The 21,887-nt window shown below is 40.8% G+C and overlaps 1 protein-coding gene across 3 annotated transcripts; it reads right to left on the bottom strand.

Moving 5' to 3' along the window:
* Positions 1-365: 365 nt before the first annotated feature.
* On the bottom strand, positions 366-20,541 carry UNC93A (unc-93 homolog A). 3 transcript variants are annotated; one of them, XM_072332412.1, is made up of 10 exons: positions 20,240-20,541; positions 19,611-19,670; positions 16,955-17,104; positions 14,887-15,068; positions 13,881-14,110; positions 10,556-10,681; positions 7,527-7,744; positions 6,297-6,432; positions 4,798-4,929; positions 366-873 (listed from the first exon to the last, which is right to left on the bottom strand). In XM_072332412.1, exons 3-10 carry the CDS (start codon positions 17,039-17,041, stop codon positions 608-610), a joined length of 1,377 nt encoding a protein of 458 aa, XP_072188513.1. In that variant the 5' UTR covers positions 17,042-17,104; positions 19,611-19,670; positions 20,240-20,541; the 3' UTR covers positions 366-607. The 3 variants fall into 3 exon arrangements, with proteins under 3 accessions (XP_072188513.1, XP_072188511.1, XP_072188512.1); XM_072332410.1 differs by having other exon boundaries at positions 16,955-17,157; XM_072332411.1 differs by lacking the exon at positions 19,611-19,670 and having other exon boundaries at positions 16,955-17,157; positions 20,240-20,512.
* Between the last annotated feature and the right edge of the window lie 1,346 nt (positions 20,542-21,887).

A 21,887-nucleotide genomic window follows, 5' to 3' on the forward strand; every position in this document is an offset into this window, starting at 1 on the left:
CTGTGTGGTAGTGCAGTCTGGGCTGAAGGCAAGTCTGTTCCCTGCTGCTGGGCCTCATTGCAGACAGACGTGTGCTACTTGCTGCCTGACTGTCATGTTCTGGTACGAACTGTAAATATAGCCAGCCTATAGCAGAACACTGTTCACAGCAGGTGCTTAAAAAAAAGGCAGGATGAGAAGAATACAGATCTTTCTCCACAATCGTTGATCACTGGAACCACTGTAATCAGGTGAGCAACTCCAGTGGCCGCCATCTTCTGATGCTGCATGTGGTTTATTCAGCTTTGGTTGTAAACCTGTGGTACTGGGTCTGATCCACAAAGAAAAAATCTTAGGACTTTAAGAGCCTTGTATACATTTATCAAGACTTTATTAATTTATATATATATATATATATATAGAAGGCATTTAGTTTTATGAAAGGACAAAGTCAGATGATCTACCTTTATAAGGCTGAAATGTCAAAAGAAATTTTTACTCCTAAGACATTTGTATTTTACTGGCCCCAAAATCTGTTTCTTTACCCTCTGCCTAGAGACAGTTCATGTTTGGAACACCTGTGGAGACCTGCCTATAGGAGATAGCCTTGATTATTCTGACTGATGGGTTAGAAACGTGTTTCCTGGGTGTGAGGTCCCCCATTTTCCTTTTCTGTAGCAGCAGGTGTCCCAGGGGTTCTCTTAGCTTCCAGGTACTCAACCACTCCATATGTCACCATAGACAATGTAAGCACAGCCAGTAAAATGTACAGCTTGATGTAGACCCTCAGTGTGGTGCTGTAACCAAAGGCAATGACAAATCCACACGATTCCCAGAGACGGTAATTTGCAAAAGCAGCCTCTGTGTGTTTCTCAAATAAAACGCCGTAGAGACCTGAAAACAAGGAGACAAGGCTTGTGAAGGTTAAGTTTAAAACCACATATTTTCTGCAACAGGGATAAATAGGCCACATCGGGGAAAATAAACCCTCCCTCTTAAAGGACAGAAAAAAGAAAGTACAAACTTTGTTGTATTTTTGCACTCCTATGAATTGTGGTAAGTTAAAGAACAGAGCAAGGATGACTAAAAAGCAAATAATAGAGAAAAGGGGGAAGAAAATGAGAGGAAGGAAGAAAAGGTGTGTGGTGTTAAAGTGAAGTGATAGGAAGTTTGTTTTTCAGATTATCAGTGAAAAAAGGGTAAGGTTTGTAGGCAAGTCCTTACATACTTTCATATTCACTGGAGAGCTCCTGCTGAGTTTGGTCAGCTGCACACCCACATCTGGGATTCAGACAGGGATTCTTACCTCCAGGTCCTGGAAGCACCCGGGGAAAGGCAGAGGGCTCACTTTCCTCTGGGTGCTGAGCTAGCATCAGTAGTGATAACGAAGCCAGTGTTTCCACTGACTCAGCTGTGAATGTGATGAACTTTGACTTTTCTCATTCATTTCTGTATCTAACAACACATATATTTGATATATGCATATTCAGCCAAAAGACAAAGAGAACAAAGTTCTCTGGAATTCTGGATCTTTCTTACCAACCCTTCCAAGTGTAGTATGACACAAGTTGCCTGACTGCAGGTGTGGAAGGGCCCACTGGGCTGGCTGAATACGTGGGTTGCTAGGTCTGAATTCTTGTTGGTAGCCATAGGGTCTCACTTTCATAGACATTATCTGTCCTCTTTACTACTGCCTGCCTTCCCACTTCTACAGCCTCTTTCCCTTCCTCTGATATTGGTAGGCATGGATGTAGAAAAGGACTGCTGACAATCAATTTTGTCCAGGTTTATAAGCTTTTCAGACTGGTTCACATCCTTTCTAAAAGCACACGTCATGCTGTAAAGAGCTTTATTTTACTGGTCTACCTGACCTGTGCTGTTGTACTTGAAGTGTGTTTATTGCCAGGAAGGTGATAACAGCAACTGTGCTCAGTTTAGATAAGAGAGGGAAGTACACACTCTAAAATGAAGCAGGTTTCAACTGGTAATGGAGTGTACACATGTACACAAACATATTAGGAAACTGACAAAATGAAATGACTCATCTGTTATTTGCCTGTATACCTCTAGGGGGAGCTCTAGCATTAACTAATCCACACCAGGCCAAAGCAAACCATCTCTGGTTACTGTAAAATGCCTGGAGTATGCCGCACAATGATGTTGTATTTATTCAGCAGTTAGTCTGCTGAAATGGAAAGGATGTTCATGGGAGTTTGCCTAAGGAAACACCACAGACTTTAGTCCCTAATGCTATTTTACAGGTCTTAGTCTCACCTCATGGCCTTTGGAGTCAGGAATTTCTTATACTATGTTAATGCTGCTTTCCCTCTATAAAACCGATGAAGTAAAGAAGAGATGCTATCCTAAACCGGCATTTCAAACTGCTGATCATGTTCTGTGATGGAGCATTATTGAGCAATGTCACTGCGCAATCTCCTGTCATCGTTATGACAATGCAAATTCTGTGCATTTTGGTACTAGAAGCTGCAGAATAACTGTAAAAGGTGACAAAAAAAGATGCTGTGCAAGGAACATTTGTCTTTTTGCTGGTTAGCAACAAATCTGAAGTTTTAATGAGTATCCAGCAGGATCCCAAGAGTGTGAGTGACCCACAACAGTGCTGTAATAGAGGTTGAACTTGTCACAGCACTGCAGAGCTCACTAGCTACAACAGTTTGCCCACACAAGTTGTGCTCTGTAAGGGCATTAGGTACTGCACCATCTTCCAGTCTCCATTTCTGACAATGAAGTCCTCTGTACCTATTCCCTTCTCTTAATGAGGGCACTGAGTGCCCCTTGCTCAGGCATGCAGGAACCACAATGAAATGTCCTCAGTTAAATATCGGAGGACAAGGACTGCTGGAACATCAGTGATACTCTTCATAGTGAGTGACGTAAGATTCTGGAGTATGATTCTTGTGAGTGTTGGGAAGGAGGGAGGTGGGGAGCAAGGCTGGCAGGAGAAGCAGGAAATGAATTACCAGCTTTACTTCAGAGAGTGCAAATCATCACTGATGCTCTCCCTTTATAAGCCTGAATAATGAGAGCACTGACTTACAATTTTACTAAAGGCACAAGGCTGTGGGTTGAGATGAGAGAGCTGAGAGGGTGTTGCTTGACATGTGTAACAGCTCTGCTCTTAAGTGATATGACCTGAAACTGCTGGAAGGACAGAACGATCTGACTGTTTGCTTCCTTATTTGTGTAGGGGACTCTAGGAGTGCTGGAAAGGAGTATCATTATCCAATGAGCAAAATCATCGAATCACCTACAGAGGTAATCAGAGGGATGAGAGAAGGGATGCCGAGACACACAAGCAAATGTGGACCCAAGTGAGCTAGTTCTGCCAACTATGTATTCCTACAGTATCTGCCAAATATGAATTTGAGATGGAGAAAACAATACCCATGAAATAAGAAGCAAAGTACTAGAGCAAGTGGGAGAGCATTGAACAGTATCTTATGGACACAGGCTATGGAACTGATTTAAAAAGACTGTGACTGACAGTCTTCAGCAGCCTGTATGTATTTCAAGTCATCAGAGACTATAGCTTCTTCTTGCCCTCTCCAGCATTTTGTAATCTGTCTTCAGTCTCTAGAAGAGCACTTCCTCTAGTTCCCATTAAAGGTAAGTATAAAGTAAGCCCTTACTGAAGTGAGTATGTATGAGCTCGTTATCTATACTGTGTATAATACTGGGGTTTAATAATTACGTTGTATCACAAAGCAGAAGATCACAAAAGATTTTAAGGACGTGTATAGTACATCCAACAAGAAGTCCAAACATAGCCTTGCAGTAATGAATTCATAGGATGAGAGCGTAAGAAATAAGGCAAGTATGGAACAGTCTTTCCCCTACTGAGTCTGGCAGTCAAAGGCACAGGGACCTTCTGAGTTTTACATTTCCTCTGTACCACCAGGTTTTGTAACCCCCTGAAATGATGCAATGCCAACTTAATACCATTTACATTTTTGGGCTCTTGTAAATCCTTTGGCAATGAACACCACAGTTTGATTATGTATTTTCTGGGGAAAAAAACAAACAACCAACCACATTTTCCTTCACTTTCTATGAAGCCTACTGCAGGACAGTGCTGTTTGGTACCACTTGTTCTGTTATTAAGAGAAATAGTGCATAAATCATTTTCTGTTCACTTTAACTGTATTATTCATGATTTCACATTGTGCTTTCCTTACTTATCACTTGTCCAGGCTGAAGCATTCTAGTTCATTATTCTTCCTTCACGTGGAAGTCTCTCATGACTCTGCTTCTTTTTATTGCCCTTTTGTACCTTATCACATTTGATTATGATTTTTAAATGGAGCAAATCAGAAATGCATGAATCGTAGATTTACGTGGTTGCATAATGTCGTTCTCTGTGGTTTTCCCCTTTTTTTTTCCTAATAACTACAAAAAGCCAATTTACTGCTTCTTTTGTTGCTGAGATTTGAGTTGATTTTTCTTGAGTGCTCTCCTATTTATTTTTTTTTACAAAAGAGAAACTAAATGTAACATTCTTCTGAATCTTCTAATTTTCTGTGAGATACACTCCTCCGGAGTATGTATTCGGAATACCTGTTATCATCTCTTGCAATGTTCTCCTCTCTTCATCTCGGAAAAAATACTTAATAAGTATTCTACTTTCTCACTCCCAACTTCTGATTTATTCTAGCCCCTAAAGAGCTAATGTGTGTCTTTCAGTTGTAGACTTAAACCCGTTCTAATTTTGATGCACGTCCTAAACCAGATTGCTTATAAATATAAACATGCAGATTTTCATATCTCAGGAGAATTCATTTCATTGTCACCAAGACTTACCATTAGTTTGTGTCTGCCAAATGGCATCCGATAAGCCCCAAAGAGCAGGGAAGATGAAAAACACGACAAGCTGGTTAGAATGAGGTTTCCACAGCAGTAGTGCTATTATACAGGCAGTGTTCGTAACTGTGGCTGTTGGTTTAGAAAGAAAGCAGAGGAATATAAATGCTATTATATGCAGGAGAGATAGAGGCAGATGCACTTTAAAATTCTTCCCCCAACTAAAGCACAAGGCAATCCGAAAATCTTTCTGGTTCATTGAGATTTGTGCTGACTGATTTGATACTGCAAGAAATACAAGACAATGCAATCCTTCAGCAGTCTTTTGTTAATTATTCTAAGCAGCGTCCTGGACTGAGGGATCCTCAGAGCTGATGTGGCTGTTATCCTAGGGGACCAGAACTGCCATTCAGCTGGAGAAGGGGCAGCTGAAAGCCTCGCAATCCAAATGAGAGGCGTGTGGCAGGGGAGAGAAAGCACTGTTCTGCTCTGATTAAGTAGTCCTAGATTTCTTTTTGGGGCTAAGGAAGACAATTAAGAATGTCCTGAGGATCTGCTGCCTTCTTAAAAGTAGAATGTAAATGGGTAACTGATTAGTCCCTGTCATTGGCACACTTTTCTAGTCTGAATACAAAGACTAGTAAACACACCCGAGAGCTTCAGTGGTCTTCCATTACTAATGCTGTTTTTTATTGTTATTATTGGGTGAGTTTTTTGTTGTTTCTTTTTGTTTGTTTGTTTGGTTGGTTCTTTTACATCTAAAAGGAGTTCCATGCAGACACATATAGAAGAATCACAGATGGTAGTGTAAGGAACTCTAAATTTCTTCTTTCTTGCTCAGGTTTAAAAACTCCTGTGGAGGAAATTCCTCTAGAGATGTACATTAACTCAGCCAGTGAAGTTTCTAATAATACAGGTTTTTAACAATATAGGCCTGTGTGATGGAAGCAGTGTATCACTATACCCTGGAGTGGATAATTCAGTGGATACTGGGACAAAAATGAAATATTTCTTGGTGTTTTTCTGCCCCCATTATGTCATTGCTCCCTGGAATTTGTTCTCTGGAGAAAGGGAACTAGATTCTTGGTTACTGGCTTCTCAGCTGGTTTTGCTTCATTTGTGAAGCACCTTTTAAGGTGTGGCAGTGGAGAAATCCTTTTCAGGTTCACTGTAGAACTCAACATCTGTAATCTGTATTGTAGGATCATTTATCACCATTACATTGTAGCTATGAAGCTTCAAAGCTGTAGGACATTTTCTGAGTAGACAGTGCCCTCAAAAGCAGGGTGAACTAGACCCCCAGCAAAGTGACATAAGACAGTGGCTTGAGCACAGTGGTTTGTTGTGCTACCTCTCTTCTCATGAGTTAAGTTTGCCTCCACACTGGTTTTAATTCCTAGCTGATAGGGGACTCTCACTTTGTTCTGCATGCAAAGTGTCCGGCTCTGGATTTGATGTGTTATGTGATGTGATCAGTCCTTTGAGTGGCCTTTACATACCTAATGCAAATAGAAATTTTCTACCCGTGAACTGAGAGATCTTTCCAAAGAGCAGGGAACAGAGGGAATTCACAGCTGAAAAGCAGATCATCACGTAACCAACATAATGAATCCCCAGGGCACAGGTCACGTAAGTCTGCAAGAGAGGAGACAGTGGCGACACATTGGCTTTAGTGAAAATATGCAGCCATGGTTCAAATATCTTATCATGAGTATTTAGTAAACAGCCAACACAGACAAGGTCAAAGGAGCACAGCTACAGAGTTTGCTGACAAGTCTCTGAGTATGAGTACTGACATATTTGGACTTCAACAGTGATATTCCTAACCCAGTTCTCAGCCAGACTGATGCCATGCAAACAACAGTAACAAGGAGGTGAAAAATCTGAAGCACTGCTAACCATGCAAATAAAACACCTGGCAGCAACACTAGGAGTTTTCTGCCCTTGCCTTCATAGATCAAGATCTGAAATCTGACAATTGATGCTACAGTCATTACTGAGCAGTTCCCAGGAAGCAAAGTGGACCTCACCTATAAGAGCATTCAGCCTGCCAATGGAAGTGGCCATGGAGTGCCCCTCTCAATCATTCAAACACAGCGCAGGTGCCTATATACTAGGTTTGAAAGCTCAAGTGTCAAATAATCAGCTCAGGAACTTTGCTCCTTTTCTTTGGAGGCTTTCTCAACAAATGTGTGGAGAACATACCTGCAGTGTGTGTAGGGTTGTAAAGTGAAGGAGGAGCAACAGTGGGTTTGATCATTTTGATGCAAAGGCTTCCAGCCAGCAGTGTTGAGGGTTTGCTCTCTTACCGTAAAGGTTCTCACAATAAAATAATGTGGTATGTGTGCTGACTTGCACTTATAAAAACTCAAGGGAAACCAGAAGGAAGGAAGATATAAAAGTTTTGCAGGCTTCTGGCTTTTCTCCCACGTTGTTATTTACAACAAACAGAAGAGTTTGAACCTGTAGCTCTCCACTGTACTCTCTGCTGATGAGTTAAGCTCTCCAATGTGTTTTTTTTCAGGCTGTTCCAAGGGACATATTTACCACTGGCTTATCCCATTTGAAGATGTCATTCAGAGTTCATTCAAGTAGAGGTAAGCAGTTATTTAGCTAACCACAAATCACCATTAAAAACATCTTCACTTAACAAGTAAATATAAATCAGATGCAATTAGTAGGACACAAAGAACAATTAGACAGAAATAGATTTTCATTGTCATCCACACCTTTGTGTAGTCACCAGCAAGAAATCCCTGTTCAAACCCACTGTACATTGTCAGAGGGATTAGAAGACACTGTCTTTTATCTTTAAGATGCTGGAAAGTTGCTAGGAACGTAGACCAAAAGGATGGTGTCTTTTGTATTTCTTTCTCAGTCTCTGCTTGGTCAGATTTGATCTGGTCCAGAAATATAATAATCAGCAACACAGCTAGCACACCACTAGCTGCAAAAACAAAACAAAAAGTTCATGAAAAAATAAAAATGAGGAATTCTGGAAGAAGGATGGGAAATTGCTTGTTACTGTTATTGTTCTGACTTAGTGCTTAGCTCTGCATGGGATGTTTTGGCAGATGAATCTGATTCTGCTTCAGAGTAAAGGCCATTTCTGTGTAAACAAGGAGGCCTGATCTATGCTCACATCTTCTTCATACAGCTGTACACCTTTCAAATCCCCTCTGCTTAGCTGTGACTTGGCTGCTGTGACAGCCGCCAGGCCAGCTGCACGGCCACTGAGAGTGATGGCTCACCCTTCCAGGGCAAGGCAGGGGTCAAGGGGACAGGGAGCTGGCCAGAGCGTGCTCCCTCTGGGTCTATCAAAAGGCTTTAAATCAACACAAGAGAGGAGTATTCACTTTTGGTGCCAAGGCATTCATGGCTGGGGGTGGATCTTCCTTTAAATACATGGAAAGAAAAATACAGTGCTAGAAGTACAACTGCTCTTTTGGATCTCAGTATATGTAGTCTTTTTTTTTTTTCTTTCTTTCTTTTTTCTTTTAAATCAGCTCTGAACTGTGCTTTAAGTACAGAATAAGCGCTATTTTTAAGGTGATAGTGAACAGCTGAGTTCTTGAAAAAGATGTGCTACAGCCTTGAACTTATAATTTATCAGAAGCAGCATATAAAAGAATACATATGGTAGTTAAGAAATGATCGTGTATGCATTAGTCTACGTACGTTTCTCGTGGACTGAATCATAAAGATTTTGTTAGTGTTATCAAGAAGCTATCTGAGGCTCGTAATACCCATGAAGACAAAAACTGGCAACTGGTTTCTGACAGATAAAAGGCATGACTGTATTTCCTCTCTTACTGATGGACTAGAAGACCGTCCATGGAAACCAGTGGAGTAAGAGGAGAACTAAGCACCTCTTCTCATCCATATGGCCAGTTTGGTGTGCTCCCATGCACTTATCCTCTTTTCTGTGAACTTTTAATGCCCAAATATATTAGCAGATTTACAGAAAATTACTACATTTTGTAATCGTATATTATTTCTGACCTGTGTTTCCTAGAATGAAATTATATTCTCCATTGTACTGGTTCTATGTGGTAGCTGGACTGTAAAACGTTAGTGGTGTATATTCTGCCAGTGTGTTCATTGGCATGTTTGGGTTGATAGCAAGACTTATGAGAACAGGACATTTGCATTACAGGGCAAATATTCTAACAAATATGTTAAATGAATCAAGAGTGATTACAGGAGATGAATAACTGCATGGCTTAATAGTGATTGGTATGAGCACAAAAAGAAACATCCACAAAATGAACAAGAGGCTTATCTATTATTGGTTCCACCTAAGCAGGCAAAATGTGTACTCAGCAACCAAACAGGAAAGACATTTAAAAAAAAATATGTCTGTAAATGAAATATTTAGTCATTCGGTTTCCCTTGAGGTAGGAAAAGACATATCTTTTATTAAAAGCTTAAAAGAAAAATGAAACCCTACTGACACAAGGTCAGTAGACAGCAAGGTTGCATTCATTTTGCATGAGCAAAGCCTAAGGGACTGCTGTATATGTTAGTCATCACATTTGAATTTAAACTTGAGAGCCAAACCTGCCTTTAACAAAAAAGCATCAGCTTCAGCACCCTCTGGAAGGGAGGTGGGGGAATACTCTTTGTGATTCCTCACTTCCAAGGAGTGGAGGTTTGCATGGGAGGGGTGGGTTTGCAGTGGTGGACTTGTCTGGTGGGTGCTGGCTCTGGCTGGATTGCATTTAGTGTATGACAAATTCTGTGTGTCTGTCTCAGCACTGAAAGTATATCAATGCAGAGACTAAGATATTTTAACCTACATAAGGCCACATCCTGCCTTGCTAAAATACTTCTCATTCATCTAGAGATGAACCTGTTTTGAGACAAATGCATTTTGAACTTTATTTGTTGCTACAAAATGTTGCTGAGTTTTTACATATCTATTTTAGTCTTTGCAGTTTTTGATGCATCAGTCTTCTAAGTCTTTGATTTCTTTCTAGCCCTGTGCAAAGAAGGTTGATAGCAGCTATAGTTACTAAATGCGGGATGTGCCAATTCACCTTCTGCAGCTTTTTATCTCTGATTTTCTCACAAAAGCATTATAATTTAAGTATCACAGTTGAGAATTGACTGAAGTTGTAATATCTCAGCAGGGATCCAAAAACCTGCCTCTGAATGACTGCATGTTGTAGGAGCACATCCACTTCTGATTACAGTACAGTTCTAACGCTGCTCAGTAGTACACAGGTTAGAACACTCCTGCCTGTTCTGATCAGCATCCACAAGTGGCTGGCAGCTGGTGAGTTCAGGTAGAATCATAGAAGGTTGGAAGTGACCACTAAGATCATCTAGTCCAACCAGCAGCAGTACTTCTAGCAGAGCTGCTCTTAGCACTGTGGACCTCCGCTGGCCTATATTAATCAACCTGATGCCATTAGTAACTAGTTTATTATTACTGATGCTAAAAATGGCTGATTTAAAACTCTCTCTTGCATAGTTGGATGAGCTTGTGTTATCCTCAAATTGCAGTGTAAGCGTGCTTTCAATTCTAGTCTGAATCGCTTTTCCTCCAGGTGAGAAGTCTTTCTCCTTTGGACAAAAATCACATGGCACTGGCACACATCATTTGAAACTTCTTAGGAAGGAGTAATTTTCAGCTCTCACTATCTTACTTCCTTCTAGCAAGGAAGTTAGTAATTTAATCCACAAAATCATGCTTGGTTTCACAAATGCTAAGTTCCCCATCAGTGCTACTCATTGATGACTGTGGATTACTTACCAGTGTAGACCCCGAGCAAAGTGTAGACCAAGGACTTAGAGAGTTCTGCCAAGGCAGTGGTGTTAGTGGTATTGCTTATGCAATCATACGCCCCACAGCATGCCAGGTCTTCTTCTGAGATTTCCACTAATTCAGTAAGAACCGCAAAAAAAAAAAGAAAGAAAGGCAAGACAGAGTGAGTTCAGATGAATGCATACTATATATAAGGTGTAGTGAAAAAGGAATCTAGCTGTATGGGAGATTGGTAATCACAGCCTGAACCTCTGATTAATCAGCTGAGGCAAGTATAGGGTCAGCTGTGGGAGCACAGGTGAGAGTGATGTAGCTGTGCTCCTGGAAGGGGTGGAGCTCGACTCCATCCCCTCTGAGACCTCATTTAAGGGCTGACTCCCACTGAAGCAGTATCTCTTGGAGATTGCTCACCAGTGGGGACTGCCCCAGCTTCTTCAGCCAAGGTGCCACCACTGGTGAGTTTTCCTTTACTTATTCCTTCTGTACATTTGCTACCATCTGTATATTAACAACCAATACACTAGCACTCAATGCCTAGTTGTGGTTTCAAATCCTTCCCATTACAGATGTTAACTTCAGAATCCAAGCTTAACACACACATGCAAAAAATTGTTTTAATGGAAACAGTTGCTCAAGACAGAACATGGAATTGATGGTTACATGGAGGCACAGACTAAAGCCACAGGCTTGCATCTGACTGCAATTCAGTTTGCATTATTTGAAGTTCCAGTGTTTATCTGTAACTTCTAATCATATTACACTGCAAGAAAGGTCTTTCAGTTTACTGCAATGCTGCTCTCACAGCAGAGCACATTGTCCCCATCCAGGAAATTTCTGTGTACGCTATAGGAATGGATACCACCTTGAGACATCTTCTGTTTTATTATTGTTTTATTCAAGTTACAATTACCTGTTAAAGCAGTCTTCCAAGAAACTGTCTTTTCCTGGCTTTATTAACTTGTTACTGGCTTTATTACAGTTTGAGAGCATATTTGAAACCAGAACGGTATGGCAGGGTTTGGAGTAAGACCTTTGTGTTGTTTAATCCCTTCAACCCTGTGCTGGACTTGTGCCAAAGCTGGACACACACACGTGTGTCCTCATGACACTACCCACTTCCTTTAGGGCCCCATTTGTAAAGGCAAAATACTGACCCAAAGTGTGTGCATGGATAAGTTTTGCAGTGAGAAAAGGTGATTTAAAAAACCAAAATTATTTCAGTATTTTTGTTGCAAAATCTTCCATTGGTCCAAGTGTAGTAAAGAGCAATACAGTGTACCTTGACTGATTCCTCAAACAGAACTTGGTCTGTAAGTTTACAGTTGAGTTACTGAGTAACAGCATTGAGTGTGCTTTTTCTTACTACTTTCATAGCTATTCATAAACTACTTTAGGTTCAATATAGATCAAAACATAAACAATTACCTTATTATAGTCAGTGGCTATTGCTACGTGGTTTTGGACAAGCAAGCCCTCAGTCAAATTACTGTGTACAAACTGTGACTAATACTAGTAAAGCACGAAATTGTGCGAACAAGTTTGTTTGTTTGTTTTGTCTGTTCATGTATAATCTGATGATGAACACACAGTTAGTGGTATGAGTACTACAAGGCAGGGTGTTCTGACAATAAGTCTGCAGTGTTGGTGAACGAGAAAGGGTGACTCTTTTAATTTACATTGATTTCTGACCCTTGTTTAGTATTCCATCATGGAGCAGCTTGCCTTGCTGTTTCTGGATTCAGTGATGCAGACAATACATTAATGCTGTCTACTAATACTGTATCTTTCTTACTGCTCCATGAAACTTTAAGCATATGTGAAGTGAGCAATACCAGTAGTAGGTGCCTTTGCTGTACTGTCAGAGGAAAGGCAAGGAACTGAGTGCCTGGAGTCCCTTACCCCCAGCAGAAATTTTCTTCTGCTGACAAAACACAGCTGGGAAGTATGGCTTGTAGCATGGCTGCTCGTCACTGAGATATACATGGCATTTGGCTTTGAGTGCTGGTCATTGCACACCTCCCAGGAGAGCAGCCTTTCCTGAGATCCCATGGAACTGATAAAAATAAATAAAAGTTAAATTTTCTTTGGAGTTCAAGGAACTTCCCCAGATGTGAAAGTATGGCGAATTTACAAGATGGCTAGTATTTTAATCTTCATATTAACATCACTTAACATGACGTGTACTATGAGGCAAGGGGGAGTAAAATGTTTTGCAGACCCCACCACTACATCAAATCTCCTACCCTGCAAATGAAATCAGAGCAGCTGGTCCCTCCTGAGATGTCATGTGGCTCAGTAATCAGGTCAGAAAGGCTCTGCTGCAAGTAATAAAGTCCTTTAGCATTCTGCTTTGATGGTATTTGGGTTTAGAAGATGCCTGATTCTCCACAGTTATCACAACCATCTTGCTATAAAGCCAGGGATTCAAAGATTAAAACCTGATGCCAACTCTCTGATGCTTGGGTTTAACCTAATACCTATTTGAATATCCCCCAGAGAACATACAGTTTAACTGAGCCCAGGAAGAGAGGTAGCTTCTTGCTATTTGTAGTAGCAGTGAACGTGGAAAGCTCCTTCCATGTCCATCCTGCTCTGACTTTAACAGTATAGAGAATGGCTGGGAGACTGCAATAAAGATAATACACAGTAGTGCTTTGAATGTCTAAGGTGGTGTCCAAATGTTAATCTGTCTTCACAACTGCCTGTTTAAAGCTTCTGCCAATTACAAGCATAGGAAATGAGGGCAGTGCCTTTGAGTGATTTCTTCAAACTACATAAACATCTGCTGTCTGAGCCTGTAATGTGCTGGAGGAGTCCTGGCATGCAGATTTGTGCCAACAGCTATTTCATTTTCTTCTTGACAATTGTGAAAGCACTGATTTTTGGTGAGCACCAACCCTGGCTTGACTAACCACAAATGTTTAACTGCAAACTAATTCAGTACTGTAGGCTTTGTGAAAAGGTTGCTCCTGTATTTTGCCTTTTGTTTTTAATCCACTTTACATCTAGAAGACTGTCACTGCCAGCAGCCTATCTGTGCTTCATAGACATGAGAGGAATTCAACAGACATCTATTTTTGAGCTAGATGTCTGAACTGTCTTTATAGTTGATGAAGTGTTGATAGAAAATAGACATTTCCGGAGCAATTTAGCAGAGCTGCTGCAGATGAGCTAACTCAATCTGAAGTACTTGTTTTTACTGATTATGATGGGAATTGAGGGTCACTTGCTCAACTACAGAAATCTGCTCTTCAATCATCTGAAACTAGCTTATGTTTATAGTAGAATTGCCAAGTTTTAAAAGATATTTTACCTTTGCTGGAAGATTGGCTAAGTATCAGGGATGAAATAAGATTTCCCCAGATTCCAGAGGACTGAAATATCAGAAAGAAGACCCCAAAGTATTGGTTGATAATGTCTTTCCCAATTTTTCCTGCTTTCTCAGCATATGAATTGCCAGCAATGGTGAGGTAAGTGCATTTGGCAGACCAGAGTGGTGCTCCTCCTAAGCCCAGGATCACAGAGGTAGGGATTAGTGTGTACCTGCCAAAGAACACTTTATTTAGCAGAATTATCATCCATTAGCATAATAATCATTTGTCCAAAGATCCAGAGACAAAAAATAGACATCAAATAAATAGATTTATCCTGTGTATGATTCAGCAAATCTATTGGGTGAAATCAAGAAAGGGCAAACCTTACAAATCTTAGGATCTGAAAACACTCCCAGCTGTGTCTAGGGGCTAAGTCTAGGCTAGCTGGCTTTGTGCCCATGTGCTCAATCCCCTTGTAATTGAGAATTACATTGCACCTGCTCCTCAGAAGATGGATCACAACAACTTTACTCTGTAGAGTTGCATCCACAGTTACTAGAGAGCAGGAGTACATTGTTCACCCATTTCTAAAATGGCATGGTAGGAACGCACCTCCTCTACTCACAGAGCCAGATTTCTCTTCAGCCCTTTCAAAAACAGACCAAATAGTCATTTGGATTTTAAAAGAAGCTTCTGATTTTGTTTTGATATTTTTTTTCCTCAAAGGGAAATCTCTGCACTACATAGGAGTTAGAGAAGCAGCTTCAGTTGGGTTGGATGGATGGATGGATTCATTAATTCATTCATTCATTCTGGCTTTTTGCATCTTTTTACTTCTGCTCTACGTGTTACTGGATTTATTTATCCCTCTTAAGGTAATGCCTTTTGCACCTAAATATTCAAACCCACAGCATGGGGGTTGAAACAAAAGAGAACTCTGCCCTCACTGTTATCTAGCCCAGGCACAATACAGAGGATTCAAGTATTTAAATTGGTTAATAGTACCAGCTAGCGTAGAAGTTCCCCAGGGAGAAGGCAACGTAGCAACACATGGAGCCTGCAATGGTCCACTTGCAGCCCAGCTTCTTGATGAGAATTGGGGGGAGAAACATGGATGAGATGATAAGAGCAGCATAGAGAACGCTTAGGGAAGCAACACCCAGGCCTTCCTCAGAGTTGAGACTGCTCTGCATAGACAAAAACAATGGTTGAGACAGATTTTACCACAGGTGTATGCCACTGTGATGTACAGAGGGTGGCTTCGGGCAGAAAGAGGGAGATGGAAGCAAGGTGTTACCAAGTCCTTTCCCCAAAGGACTCTGTGAATTTGCCATTTTCTCAGTGATAACTCCTCTTAGAAGACATAGTGCTGAACTGGTTGAGGATTACTCAGATGCAAAACTGTGGTGAATCCAATTTTAGATTATTTAATGTATCCTGATTACAGAAGTTGAGTGTCTGATTTTATCAGCTACAGCCTCCAAGAATGTGGAGCCAGGCTTTCCAAATCATACGGTCACTTAACTGTTAAGAGTTTCCCTAGGGATGAATGGGAGAAACACTGAAATAAACATTGCCTGTTTTCAATTCTTCACCTGCAGACTACAGTGCAAGAAAATAATCTTTTGATCATGTTGCAGGAAGTCCTCTTTAGCCACCAAAATAAAGCAAAGAGAGAAGGGATTTACATTGTAAGTCAGCACCGCTCCCTCTTGCAGGATAGGGGACATTGATGTTGCAGTGCTTAATCTGAATGCATGTGGTTTCAGATGCTAGGGCTGACTTGTAACTTCTGTGGTTTATCATTGCCCATCTTCCCAGTCTTCCCAATTCATAACACCTCCATCCATTTGTAGAACTTCCCTGAGCTTGAAATTTGACAGTGTTATCTGAGTGAGTAGAGGTGAATGTACAGAGATAGGAGGGACCTTCAATGTGGTGCTCAGGGATGTGATTTAGCAGAGGGTTGTTAGAGTTAGGATAGTACGGTTAGGTTGTGGTTGGACTTGATGACCTTTAAGATCTTTTCCAACCTGAGAAATTCTATGATTCTCTGACATGATTTTAGCCCCTTGCTACTGCAGATAACTATCATATTATATTAAAAAATAAACACAAAAAAACCTTAATGTTTAATTCTATCTTCAAAGCATTCATATTCCTGCACTGGTTAGAAAATCCTTCCAGAACCCACTTGGTTGAGGGCATATTCTGGTGTCCTGCCTAACCCTGCTTACAGATAGCTGAGATACATTTGTTTGTCATTACATCAACATTCTAGTCTGAAAAGCTTCTCCTTGTGTTATCTGTCCTGAAGTATTTGTAGAAAGCAACAGTTTCCCTTCAGTCTTTTTTAGCTATGCTAAGAAAGCCAGCTATCAGAGTATGGTATGTTGTGTTCTCTCTTAAAATCTACCTCAGTACTGTGTTTCTAGATATTAATTTGAGTATAAGTTGTGGCCTGCCTTTCATATGAAATAGTTTTTTTTTAATTACTGTGTTGTATCATGAAGTCAGGAGTTATAGTATTATAACTATCTATATATTTATTTATAATATATATAGTATATATAGTATATATAGTATTTCATGCTTACATTATTTAATGAGTAAGATAGGAATATATTTTTATTAATTAATGTTGCTGTGTTTTAATAATAATGAAATTATAGCAATTAAGAAGTATTCCAAAACCAAAAACTTTTCCAGAAAATAAATTTGTTTGCAATTTTACAGTCTATTTATATATATCTCAGAGAAACTTAGTTTTCATTCAGACAGCTTTTGTGGATCTATAAAAGTACACTCATGCAAATATTCCAACTGATGAAGAAGGACTAGAAAATTCAGTTTAGTAGATGCTATGGACCTGTGTGAGGGATACTAACCCATGCTGTGGGGAAGGCGTTTGCATATATATATGTGTGTGTGTGTGTGTGTGTGTGTGTGTGTGTGTATGTATGTATATATATGTGTGGAAAGACTATGGAAAGACTGAGGGATTTCCCACTACCACCCGGGCAGATACATTTCTGGGCCAACTCTGCCAGCTATTTGAAGATGCTCCACTTACCTGTAGACTCTGGAGTCCTCCATAAGCAGTGAAGAGAAGTAAAAATCCAAAAGAAATGACCAAAACATTCTTAAGATTCCTGTCCATGTTGATGCAAATAAGACAAACGTCTCCCAATGCACAAAATTGATCCAACTATTCCAGGGGATGCTTTCAGATGGAGAAAAAAGAGCTTATGTTTTGTTGGGAAAGATCACTTCTCTCTGTGTTTGTAGAGGAAAGAGTTGTTAATTATTTGAGGACTGTCCAATGAACTTTACTTTTTCTGATACTAAAACTCCTTATGGAGTTGTTACTCATTCACCTGCTTTGACTGAGGCAATAAAGCGTGCTCCCAAGTGAAACATATCAAATTTTATTAGATTTGCCTTTGATACTTGGGTATATAAGTCATTTGTAGTACTTTGGGTTTAATACTGCAGTCATACATGATAGGACTTTCCCTTATCACTGGCACAGAAGAAAAAACTGCACTGAAATGCCTGTCTAGCATAAAGATAACACTAATCCATAAAGGGCAAAGATTAAAAGATCATATTGCAATCTGTATCAGGCCTGTTGCTTAACTAAGGTCACAAAAATTTCAAGGAAATGGGATTGTTTTTAATCAAGTCTCATCTGCATACTGCACCTCTCTATACCCACGCAGTGTGTCAAAACAGGGTTGCTCGCTGCCAGGCAAATGAGAGCTTCTTCATCCACAGGTGGAGTGCCATGGCTTTGACATTCCAAATTTACCACGTCATGCTCATGAAAATAATTTTTCTCTGTCAACTCAGAAGTCAAGAAGAAATCTAGCTAATAAATGAAAAAGCAATTTCCTTTCCCCTTCTATGGCCCCTAGAAAACAGCAGACTTTGTGGGATGTTTTTAATCTTCCCATCTCTGCCTGCCTCGAGGGATGAAAAGGTCCCCCCTGTTTTATCCTGTTCTGTCTGTTTTCTGTTTGTCAGTGACACGCTGGCCACCCTATGAGACACTTCCTGGATATTCCACTTCCAAGCACCAGGTTTTCCTGCTCCTAAGCCAGGCAGGGTGGGCAGATCCCCTTCAAATGATGCTTCCTGCAGCTTTAGTATGGGATGAACTTTAACCCGGGAGCAAAATGGGATCCAAGACCCATGCTGTACCATGAGGTTTTTCAAATGATGGTGATCTGTAGGGTGTCCATAGGGTTTGGTAAGAATGCACAGTTAAGGCTTGGTATAAATCCCACTAGATGGCACAGTTTTGCTTCCCTCAGGGAAGGATGAGGGTGAGGGGTGGGAGTTATAGATCATTAATTCATTTAACGTGTTAAAGAGGTCACAGCTAGTTTCTCCTTTGGATAAAATTCCAGTATATGCTTTTCCATTTTCTTCTTTTGTCTTATAATCTCCTGGAATGAATTAATGCAGAAAACATAATCTTTTAATTCTCTTTTGTCAATGGTACTTCCACATTTCAAGTCTAGATAATGAAATGCTGGCTTTTTATTTTAGACTACCATGCTCAGCATGGAAAATACAACTGCTCTGCCGTGTTTGTAATGCTCTACAAGGCTTATAAACCAAACTGGTGCTACTTTGGCCTCCTGATTTCACATTATTTATAGACCCTTAGTATCTTCCAATCGAGAGCTCCGCATAATATATTTGTACTCAGTGACAACACATTGTTCCTTTTTTGAACCCCTTAGACTTAGTCTGCAAAATTCTAGGGGACTGGGGTCACAGGTTGAAAAACACTGAATAAGTAAATGAGTACTTCTCCTAATCTGAAGCATAGGTTTGACCCGCTCTTGCAGATTCAGGAACCAAGGATAGCACAAAGCACATTCAGTTCTAAAAGCCTTTATTTTCAGTGCTCTGTTTTGGCATTAGCAATAATGACAACTCAGCTTAAAAAAAAAAAAAAGAAAAAAGAAAAGAAAAAGTAGAAAAACAAACATTAAATTGACACTATTTTTAAAACGCAGTGTTAGATAGGATCAGCACTTCTGTTCTGGGGGAATTCTGAACTCTGAGTTCTGTCACGTCCTCTTAGCGGCACGTTGTTGGAGAGCATATGGGGGATGGTGAGTTTGAGGTTTTTTTTCTTCCTCTCAGTGATCAAAGACAGTTATGCCTGTTCCACCTCTCTTGCCTTGAGCTTTGGGTTATCCAGCTGCCTGCTGCTGAGCCTCTCCCTAGGAATGCACAAAGTTTCTACTGAGGCATCTGATAAGGCTGAGGAGCTCTTTGGTACCAGGCAGCAGTGTCTCCAGCAGGCCTGCTGTGCATCACCCTTGACACCTCTTTCATTCTTTCAGTTCATCTAACAGAGATTAAGTCTCAGGAGTCTCAGGAGCTGTGCACTGTACTTCATGCTTAGCTTTTGCACTGCAGACTGCAGTCACCAAACTGAAACATCTTGTGGACTGAGAACATAAATGTAGAAAATAGAGCAGTGTAAATTCGAGACTCCATCCTCCAACCATCGTGTTTATTCTCCCATCTTCATTTTCTGAATGGAAATGAGGGCACACTTTGTTTAAAAGATGTAGCACTGGAGGCTAATCTCTCATGTTTTTTAAATTTCACATTTATCTATTTTTTCCCTGCTTAGTCTTTGCTGGTTAGATATATTGTTTAAGCAATTATTTTAATGACATGAACCCATAGCCCAGAATACTCACTGTGGTATTCTTTGTCTTGGGAGGATGTTAATTGATTAGCTGCTTGTCCCTTGAGTCTACCTGTAGAAAGGATGAGTCTTTTTGTATGCTGCTTGGCGATGGCTTGGTCACCCACACAACATGGCCAAGAGTGTTGCAAGAGCTGCTTGCAGCTGCTGTAAGTGACGCTGGTCTCCAAAGAGCTGACAGGGAGCAGGCACTGCAGAGGACAAGTGCTTGCCCTTGGATACCTCCAAACACAGGGGTGATGAGAGTGGAGACAGTCTGCATATTCCCATCTGGAGAAATGAATCTAGTTTCTGCCCCTTTTCCATGAAGAAGATATTGCAGATGCCCTAGAGGGAGGCACCGGGATGGAGCCTATTGTCCTGAGCCTAGCTTTACTGAAAAGCATTTGGTATACTGGCTCATGCTGGAGTTCTTAAAGGTGACAGAGCCAGTAAATTGCATAGATCTACTGGGCAAGTTACAGAAAACTATCTGGTAAACACTTCCAGCTGGTCAATCCCATGTTGCTGCTATTTAATCCAGTCTGTTAGACATAAGAGCCGTGAGCTCTCTTACCAGAGACTAATAAGAGGCAGTCAGGACCCTCCTTTGACTAAGCTACCATCATCCCAAACACTCACCTTATGAATACATCAAACAGAAGATGCTCTTCATGGGCTGTAGCAGCGTGGGTGTCCTAAGGACAGAAATGACTCCTCCAAAGAGTAGGGTACCTGTAAGCTGCAATGTTTAAGCATAACACAAAGTTAAATGATCCAAATGGGAAAAATCTTTCACAGTTTGCAGCAGGTATAGGAGAGCATGGCTGATTAGTCTAATTCTACAGCAGCCAGTCTTTTTTATTTTTCCAAAGTTCTGTTCTCCCAGGGAAAGAGCCTGTCCTGAAATGTCTGCTGTGTTCCCACCCACTGGGCCAATGTCTGAGTTCTCCATTCAGAAGAAAAGGGTCTAATTAAAATTCAGGGCTGCTTGGTCCAGGCTGCCTGCACAGCATTTCCTTTCTTGCTCTGGAAGTTTGGCTGTATCACTCCGTTCTTCCCCTCCTCCTTCACCTGCTTTGGTGTTCTGCTAATTTTGGAGCTGAGGTTCGTGATTCATAAAGCCAAGCCACTCCTAACGAGGGGCCATTATTTCAGCTGTTTATCTTGACAAAGGTTAGGTTTGCTCTTAGTATTTGTGAGGCTGTGACAATACCATGAGGGTTAGTGCTGGTTGGGAGATGAAAGAGGTGAGGTAAAATAACCCATGATTGGTGGCCTTGGGAAAAAAACAAATAGGCTGTTGAATGCTGAGAGAATCAGAGCTGGGAGGTGAGAATTGTAATATTCAGCTGAGCAAATTAAGAAGTAAAAACTGGAGGTTGGTCTGGAGAGGGCTGACAGTCAGTGAACTCATTTTACCCACAAAATGAGAAAAGAAATAATTGTGGTGCCAAAGGTCTCAGCAGTATGAGTTGTTCCTGCACTCCTCTGAATGTCCAGCCATCCCCTCCTCCTCCAGTTCACAAGTCCAAATGTACTGTATTTTCCTTCCTTCCTTTTGTATACTGCTCCCTTTTCATCATGCAATACATTGTCTTTTTATCTGTGCTCCCAAGACCCTCCTATTTGCATGGCTGCACAGGTATTAGGATGCTGCTTCTGTCTTCTTCTTACCTGATGATGTCCTTTGTCTTTCTCTGGAGGCACCTAATTGTCTATCACAGTCTTCCCTTCTGTCTTTGATGTATCCTGTCTTCCTTTATTGATTTTCTGTTCCCTGGCCTTAATCTCTGCTTTTCCCTCCCTACCTCACCTCCTTTCTGCTGCTTCTGCATTTCTGGGGAGTCACCTGAAAACTGCTGCTCGTGTCCCATCTCACTAATTTTGACTCTGTGGACTTTCAGGTCCATCTCCCTCAACTCTGTTCTTAATATCTCATTAGGACCTTTTCCAGCTCTACTACCTATCCCTCAAGGAAGAGGAGAGATGCTTTATCTCGTGCACTGTCAGCTCATGGTGTAAGGTGTTGAGGAATGGGGGGCAAATGAAAAAATTCCAGACAGTGCAGGCCACAGATTTGAATGCAGTTGTAATATTTCTATCTGTAGGACTTTGTTGGACACTTTTCTCATAGGACACTTGTCCATTCTGTTGAATCCAACTGCCAAAATAACCATTATTGTCTCTGTAGTGAAGGCAGGAGTCAGTCTGGGTTAGGATCAGGTGATGCCAGTCCAAAATCATCCATACATTTTTATAAGCTTGGAGAAATAGTTTCTTTAATGTT

The sequence above is a fragment of the Excalfactoria chinensis genome, chromosome 3 (genome assembly GCF_039878825.1).
Source record: "Excalfactoria chinensis isolate bCotChi1 chromosome 3, bCotChi1.hap2, whole genome shotgun sequence".
NCBI classification, from domain to species: Eukaryota; Metazoa; Chordata; class Aves; order Galliformes; family Phasianidae; genus Excalfactoria; species Excalfactoria chinensis.